Source organism: Schistocerca nitens, chromosome 6 (assembly GCF_023898315.1).
Source record: "Schistocerca nitens isolate TAMUIC-IGC-003100 chromosome 6, iqSchNite1.1, whole genome shotgun sequence".
Lineage (NCBI taxonomy): Eukaryota > Metazoa > Arthropoda > Insecta > Orthoptera > Acrididae > Schistocerca > Schistocerca nitens.
This window is the reverse complement of record NC_064619.1, coordinates 38,390,136-38,399,147: the sequence shown is the minus strand read 5'-3', so window position 1 is coordinate 38,399,147 and position 9,012 is coordinate 38,390,136. Positions and strand designations below refer to the sequence as shown.

The 9,012-nt window shown below is 46.3% G+C and overlaps 1 protein-coding gene across 1 annotated transcript in view; it reads right to left on the bottom strand.

The window, feature by feature from the left end:
* Positions 1 to 2,858: 2,858 nt before the first annotated feature.
* LOC126262766 (glutamate receptor ionotropic, delta-1-like) overlaps positions 2,859 to 9,012 on the bottom strand; it is a 108,804-nt gene continuing 102,650 nt past the window's right edge. Inside the window, exon 8 of the mRNA XM_049959579.1 lies at positions 2,859 to 3,069. Coding sequence (XP_049815536.1) covers positions 2,859 to 3,069 — 211 coding nt within the window. The remainder of the gene's footprint in view (positions 3,070 to 9,012) is intronic.

Below are 9,012 nucleotides of genomic sequence, written 5' to 3'. Positions count from 1 at the left end.
GTCGGCTGTTACATGCTAAAATGAAAGGCTTTAAGATATCTTGGCTCTACAGCCATCCATTTTTGAGAAAAACTACTTCTAAAGTTCCTGACATGCAATCGATTCAAAACTGACGGGATATACAGGGTGAAAAGTATTTAAACTGACAAACTCTGGGAGGTTGTAGGGGACATCAAAACAAATATTTTTCCCTAATGTCATTTTTTCCTATGAGGATTATTTAAACCACTGGAGGTCATATTACGCTCTTCAGTTGTTAGAGGCCGTATTACTGTTATTAGAGGTCGTATTACGCTCTTCAGTTGCAGGCAACTGCTGTCCACCAGTGTAGTAGTGCATTGTCTCTGTTTACTAATGGATCGATACACCTGGAGTGAGTACACTGATATGGTTGGTGCGTACTACATAGCGCATCACAACGGACGAGCTGCACAGCAGGTTTATCAACAACAATATCCTAATCGCCGTATCCCGCATCATACGACCTTTGCTGCTGTGTACCAACGTCTGCGTGAGACTGGGTCATTTAGCAGATTACGTGGATAGGGACGCCGTCGCACAGCAAGAACGCTGCAATTTGAGGAAGTTGCTGGAAGACGTCCCGCTCGTTACAAGACAACACATGTGGTTCCAACATGACGGGGCGCCGGCACATTTCAGTCGTCGTGTGCGTCGATTCCTGGACCGACGGTTCCCAGAAACGTGGATTGGCAGGTGGTCCTGTACCATGGCCTGCTCGATCTCCAGATATGTCCCCTCTGGACTTTTTTGTGTGGGGAGAGATGCGCAACCTTGTTTAGCAAACTCCTGCTGCATCAGAAGAGGATCTGGTTGCCCGGATAGTAGCAGCAGCAGGAACAATTCAGGATACTCCTGGGGTTTTTTCCCGTGTCAGACAGAACATGATCCGACGGTTTAACCTTTGTTTACGTGTCAATGGAGGCATTTTTGAAAATCTACTGTAATTGAAATTGGGTTGTGTTAATGTGTTGTCTCTTGGTCATAAAAAATGGAAAAGTGTTTGTTGGTTTAATTAATTTGCCGCCAGATAAATCTTCCTCTACCGGTTTAAATACTCCTCATAGGAAAAAATGACATTAGGGAAAAATACTTGTTTTGAGTCCCCTACAACCTCCCAGAGTTTGTCGGTTTAAATACTTTTCACCCTGTATATATCTAATGGAAAATTTTACATCTTTCGAGGCATATATGGTGTCCGCAAACGCACATTTTCATAGACATGTAGGAAAGAAACTGTTACGACTGTCCCTTACGTACCATAAGGTAGACGCTGATGAACAGAAGCGCCGCTGGTGTGCCGACCATCGCATTTGGCTGCGAAATTGAGAAACTGTGTTCTGTTCCCACCAAAGTTCTGTAGTTTTTTTTATTTGTACTTTCTTTGCATATCAGAATTGGTAAGAACACCAGGATTGACAAGGTAAGTATGCTGTGGCCGCCCACTTCATACATCACAGCGCCTACTGCATCGGCATCCCACTCCACGTCCAACCAACACGGGATGCCTGCATCACGCGGCGTATATTGATCAGGAAAACCTACGTCGTCTGTATTGTCATCACAAATATGTACCACCGGCCACAATGCAACTCAAGACCTGGTCTCCACCTACGGCCGCCAGGAACCGCTACCTGTTCGTGGAGCCTGCAGAACAGCTTCACCGGAGATCGCAGTTAGCCCAGGAACTACTTTGACACGCCAGGCACATGATCGCAAATAGTTCCGGCAGATACATCCCCCAAAAGGGCTTTATAGGGAGGGGCTCTGCCGGCAAAGGGCAGTTTGACGCACCGCTTGGAACTGTACAGAGCTACCACCTCAGCAGTCCATGCAAGATGTCTCTTCTAGCTGGCCGATCTCTTGCATATGGACTTGGTATAGTCGAATAACATCTTGACATTGTAGAATGGTTTTATTGTGGTCTCCCCCCTTGAAGAGACGGATCATTTCTATTATTACTTGTTATTTTATATTTGTGACGATCCGCAGTTGGGATCGAATATGTTGTTCTTTCGAAGATTGTATTTTTGTTTCGCTTTGGTGAGTACAACAAATTGTTTTCAGACTTGTGTTTCCCGCATTTTTATTCCGCTAGTGCAAATACTTCAGTGGCGACGAATTGGTTCAAGAGTTTCCCGCATTTGTTCTGTTGTTGTCCGCTATGGCAGACGGTATTCCAGATATTAATGAACAAACAGCGCGGGTTATAGCACTGCTGGAAAGTGTGCAACAAACGAACGAACTCATTATTCAGCGTTCACAGGCGATATCCACCCCCCACCCTTTTGGGGTGCCTATGCAGGGGTCACACCCAGCTTCCCCGCTTCTGGTGCTCTGTGCCGCGCCCCCTGCGTTTTCGACAAATCCCTTGAGCTTTAGGGCAACTACGTGGCTCTCATGCAGCAACACTTTATTGCTCACGATGTCAGTGGTGACGTTCAGCGTCGCGCATTTTTTCTCGCCTATGTGGGTCCAGAAGTTTATCACCTTCTGCAACAGTTTCATCCCAATACGGAACTTCATGCCCTCTCCTACGAGGTGGTGGCTTCTGGCCTTTTGGATTATTTTGACTCTCAGGTCCACGTGGCAGTGGCACGTCACAAGTTCTTCTGTTGTCAGAAGCTTCCCGCGCAGTCATACTGGGAATGTTTTGCTTTGTTGCAAAGTCTCTCCCGTGACTGTCGTTTTTACTGTGGCAACCTCCATTGCAAGCAGTCTTGTGGTTCGGCACTCTTTTCTGATATGATTCTTGTCCATGCCCCAGGTGATACCTTATGGAATGATCTTCTGAAGCTGAGAGATCCCTCTTTAGACACCTGTTTATCCATTATCCGCCCTCATGAGCAGTCTTTCGCTCTGCTTCCATGCTGCAGTCCCCGGCCCAGGACTTCGCCGCCCGCCCCACGCGACGCCAGTTCACTCACCGCTGCCTCCGTAGCAGCGGCGGGCGCCTCCTCCTGAGGCCGCACCCTCCCTCCAGGACCATAGCGCAGGTCCCCACCTGCGTCAACGGCGGCCGCAGCAGCAGCAGCGATGTCGGTTGCCCTCCTGTAGTCAATGCTTTGTCACATATTAGAGGCAAGATTGCCGCTTCTGGAGGGTGACCTGTTCGGCCTGCAGAAAGCGGGGTCACAAGGCCGAGGTCTGCCGGTCGTCAGCGTTGATGGCCATGGACCACACTGGTTTGGACGCCTCTGACTCTGTGGTGGATGAGACAGACCCGCTGCCACCAATTTCCTTTGTGAAGTCAGTTTTTCCACTCACTATGACAGTGTTCATTCTGTGGTTGGAGAGCACTCCTCTCCCTTTTGAAGTCGTTGAGGGGTCTTCCACTACCTACATCAAAGAGGATTACCACCATCAGCTGGGTTCACCTCTACTTCATCTGTTCCATACTTCCCAGAAGAGCTACAGTAATGACGTCATCTGACTACAGGGAGGGTTCTTGGCTTGTGACCAGTACGTCACTCACGATTTCACTGCCCGGGTTTTGATCCTCGCCGCTCCCAAGGCCACAAACTTACTGGGAATGGATCTTTTTCCCTTGCTGGGCCTCGAGATACATGACTCGGGCCCGGCTGTCCAATTGTTGTTGGCAAACAATCACTTACAGCAGCTTCTGGATGACTTCCCAGACATGTTCTCTGCCACATCTCTGGGTTCGAGCCCATGTCGAATTCCTCGCCTCAGCGTTCCCGAAGTTCCACAAGGTTCACTTGGTACCATTTGCCCTCTGTGACAAACTACAGCAGGCGCTTCGTCGCCTAGAGGCTGAGGGCATCCTGACCCCAGCCTACCATAGTAGTCCTTGAGAACCCAAACGGATCTTTTCTCATTTGTGGGGATTTTAAGGTCACTGTCAAAGCCCAGTCTGTTATTGACTTCTATCCCACACCAAAGGGTGATGACATATTGTCCGGGCTGGCTAGCAGCAAGGTGTTAGCCAAAAATGAGCTGCAGGATGCCTACCTCCAGTTGCCTTTGTACGAGTCGTCGAAAACGATCTTGGTAATCAATACCACTTTTGGGCTTCTCCATTACAGCTGCCTCCTGTTTGGCATTGCCAGCGCTCCAGCCATCTTCCAGCACTATTTGGAAACATTGACAAGAGACATTCTGGGGACAGATAACTACCCTGATGACATCTTAGTTGCTGTCATATCCAGCCCAGACATGGTCTGGAACCTCTGACACCTCTTCCATGTTCTTCAGGGTGCCAGCTTACGTTGAAACAAGGAGAAATGTCTTTTTTTTTTGTTCCTCAGGTGACCTACCTCGGCCATGTTTTGAGTGCTAATGGCATTCGACCGATGCCCCAGTATGTCGAGGTTATTCAGCAGCTGCACCCCCAAAGGACATCACCCAGTTCAAGTCAGTCCTGGGTCAACTCAATTACTATCGCCGTTTTATCCCACATGCCGCAGCTCTGGCGGAACCCCTTTCACTACTTCCTCCATAAGAATGTTACCTGATACTGATCACCGGCTTGTGATAGGGCGTTCCGCCATCTGAAGTCTTCTCTCCTGATGCTGGCTTGCCTTGTCCCTTATGACCCCCCCCCCCCCCCCCAAGCCTCTCACCTTGGCTGCTGATGCATCAGACTATGATGAGGGGGGCCATCTTGTCTCACATCAGCGATGGAGTCGAGCACCCAGTGGCCTTTGTCTCCAAAACACTACCCCTTGTTCAGTGTAACTACAGCCAAATTGAGAAGGATGCCTTGGCTATCATATTTGGGTATAAAAAAATCCACAATTTCATCTACAACCATCGCTTCACCTTATACACTGATCACAAGCCTCTGATCGTGTTGTTCAGTGCTAAGTCCGTCATCCCCAAGAGGACTGCTCGCTGCCTCGAGTGCTGGGCATTCTACCTCGTGGAATATTCCTGCAACATCCGTGTTTGGGCCACAGCTCTTCATGCCAACACAGATCTTCTCTCTCATCTTCCAGTGGGCGCCGACCCTGATTCCATGCTGACCCGGTTGCCTGTTTCCACTTGGATGATACCAGTGCTGAGGCAGTAGCTGATTTGCCACTGGACGCCAAGCTAGTCGCACATGTCACAGCAGACAACCTGACACTCCAGGTGCTGATGCACCACATTCAGCGTGGGTGGCCGTCAGACTGTTGTTAGATGCCACAGCTGGAGGTCCAGGGCTACTGGCACTGCCCTCAGGACCTGTCTGTCAGAAATGGTGTCCTCCTCATCTTGGGTGATAACGATCTTTGGCGGCTTGTACTGCCACCCTCCCTCCACCAGCAAGCCTTGGAGCTCCTACACGTTGGTCATAGGGGGATTGTCCTGACAAAATGGCTTGCATGCCAGCATGTCTATTGGAGGGGATGGACGCTGTCATCAGCCACATGGTGGCCTCAAGTCCCTCTTGTCAGTGGCAGCAGTCAGCACTCCCTTTCCCATTTGAACTTGGATTTTTGGGCCCATTCCTCCGATCCTCCAGGTTTAACCTTGTGGACACAGGCAGTGGGTTCCTTTACATCTCCCGCGCGTCCTCCACTACATCCGCCCATACCATCCAAGCTCTTTCCCGCATCTTTGCCATTGAGGGCCTTCCGGAGATGTTGGTGACCGACAACAGCCGTCAGTTTACATCTGCTGAATTTACCTCCTTCTGCACCACCCTGGGGATCCAGTTGATTCATACCACTGCCTTTTGCGACGGATTTTTTACGTGTATGCGTGCGATGCACCAATTGCGACGGATTATACGTTGCTGCTGCAGTGCAATTTCTTTTATAATTTTTTGTTCACCTACCTCTTTACAGCGGTAGATCTTCGCATGTAAAATCTCCTGACTGGAGCTACTTACGAGATCACAGAAAAGCAGTGTTGAGGAAACTGTAAAGCCATAGCTACACGCCAGGGACCACTATAAGTAAAATTTGCTGAAAATTGTCTATGTACTTTGAAGAAATGATTTGGAAAGGGGATGTCACTCGTACTTTAAACGTGAAGTTCAAATTTAAACCTTCAATAGATCTTTATTGCCATTAATCAAGATCATCAGCCCACATTTACGAAAATTACTAAAGTTTCTGCTCACAGTTATCACCATACCTAAAACCACCAGAACTTTTACCTTCCCAAATTCCGAAATCAATTACTTGTAACACAGTCAATGATCGGCCAAATACTTCAGTGGTTGTCTTTAGTTAAAGTTTATGCTCGCCATAAAATACTCAGTAAGAATACACTCAGTACCGCCACGCTATATAATTCAAAGTTCACTCGCGATTTTCGTCGGAACAAATTATCACAACACTCTAAAGTTTTCATAACCAGTTTATGGTCACTAACAGATACCATTAACACTGGACCGTAACGCGGAAGTCATCCCAAGACTTCATCTTACACATAATGCGAAAAGTCACATCCATTCCCGGCGGGGTCAGGGATTTACTCTGCCTCGTGATGACTGGGTGTTGTGTGCTGTCCTTAGGTTAGTTAGGTTTAAGTAGTTCTAAGTTCTAGGGGACTGATGACCATAGATGTTAAGTCCCATAGTGCTCAGAGCCATTTTTTTTTAAAAGTCACATCCAGCATAACCGCCTCCAACCAAAGCTAGGTCGCGACCCTCTCTCTCTCCCACTCCTTAAAACTATATCTCCTCGCTAGGCGGCCAACCGTCTCGCTCCTCATTGGCTGGCAGCACTTACGACCAATGAGAACTCACTTCTAGGGCGCGGCTCGCGCCAAAATCTAGCAAGCACCAACCACTTCTCTAGGCTCACTGACGTCATCAAATTAAGTAACACAAAACTCTCTAATTAAATAAACAAAACAAAATGAACTATAAGCTTTACTCTATATCTGGAAATTTATTATGTAGTCGCGAATGTTCTGGCTGTCTTATTCATAAGCATACATACTTGGACATCCGACATTCACTAGTAGGGGAACCACTAATGGATTCTTTCCCATGTTACGGAGTTGGAACACTTGCCAGTTCCTGTAGAGAATACATGAATGATTTTTAATGATGCCGAACGTCCCACATACTCTCACACACGCATTCTCATTCACACGCACCCTAGCACACAATACACATATTTACTTAGAATTCTTGAAATTATTATTATAGAAAAGTCACAGAGGTTTTCTGAAACTAAAAACTTTCCAAATTTGTATATGAACACTGAAAGTGTTATCAGATCATCGTACACAGTAACTGAATGTGAACTATTACATCACTGTATTTATTTAAATTCTTAACTGTCGGAAAATTACGTTTTTTTATGGAATTTTACTAACTTCCAAAATACAACTATTTTTTATGTCAGACTTTGACATATTGTTTATTTTCACAACAGAAGAATGTACATCAAATATGACGTTCCTCAGGTTATTCCTTTATTAGTTATTAATATTTTTAGATTCGTATAATGTAAGTGGCCTGCCAGCGCTACGCCACTGCTTTCACACGCGCAGCTGCAACAGATGGTCGTGACGTCAGTCTGCAGGACACAACTCGTCCGTTACTGACCGTATAATACTCTACCGGCTTACATTGCAGCCCACATACGTTCTGAAGTAAAGCTTTTAATAGACAAATGGGCGATTGCGCACTAGCTGTGACGCCACACTTTCATCGTGCATCTAATGGATGAGCCGAATGGCTTATCCATACATTCGAAGTCCAGATGTCGAAATTGCGTCCCCAACATTCCCTGGACGACGCCCTTTATACATAAATACACAGAAACATACTTAAATAGAATTGTACACGCACAATAATCTAATTTAAAAAAGAATATTTGTAGGTCAAAGACAAAGTAGTGGAAATGTTATGTTGGCAACACTACAAAACACAAACAGGAACACTTACATGAATTACGAAAACGAACAGAATACAGTGCTGTGCATAAAAGTGTGTTGTGAGAAGTGCATAGTGCTGGGGAACATCTAAAAGTAGACGAAAATTATCAGTTTCTAACACAGAAAAACAACGATGTGCTAGCAGAGGGCATTTCCCGATGTAAGCGAGGAATAAGTCGAAAAGTCACCGTAAGTACAAACCAACCTATTCTTAACGAACTGTTTTTCGATCTAAACAGCAAATCAAAATGTAAATAAACTTAATTACAGATCTCTGATGACGCTTTACCTCAATAAAGCAAAACGCGTCTGGTGAAAAAATCACGCATTTTTTTAGTTACAACGAGAGATAGCGGGCCGTTGTGGCCGAGCGGTTCTAGGCGCTTCAGTCCGGAACCGCGAGACTGCTACGGTCGCAGGTTCGAATCCTGCCTCAGGCATGGATGTGTGTGATGTCCTTAGGTTAGTTAGGTTTAAGTAGTTCTAAGTTCTAGGGGACTGATGACCTCAGATGTTAAGTCCCATAGTGCTCAGAGCCATTTGATCCTTTTTTTTGGTCTACATTTAGCATAGCCATCCTGCATAAGCCTATCAGTGTCTCCGAGTTTCTCAGAAAATAATAATTATGTCAAAACTGCCCATAAAGTTAAACAAAGTGCTGGACCATGGAGTTCGTGAGCAATGCATTGAGATGACAAAAGTCGCGGGATACCTCCTAATATCGTGTCGGACCTCCTTTAGGCCTGCCTGGCGTTGTGCAGCAGCTCAACGTGGCGTGGACTTAACAAGTCGTTGGAAGTCCCTTAGGCCGGTATTACACTATCAAATTTCTTTGTCCAATATCTTTGTCCAATATCTTTGTCAAAGATTTTTGATAGTGTAATAGGGACTTTGTCAAATGTCGTCCAATATTTGATCAAATCTAGGGCCTCGCTGTATATTTGATCAAAGAAACCGCTTGTCTTCTGTTCACTGCAATGTGACATGTTACCACATGGAGCGCTAGCATCGCTGCAGCGTTCTGTCGTCTGTAGTGTTTTTATAACCATTGCCGGTAAATACAATTGGTGTGTGCCGACAACTACAAAATTAATAAAGATGTCTGAAGCTGATGCGCTTTACAACGTGAGGCACCCTGAATACAAAAATAGA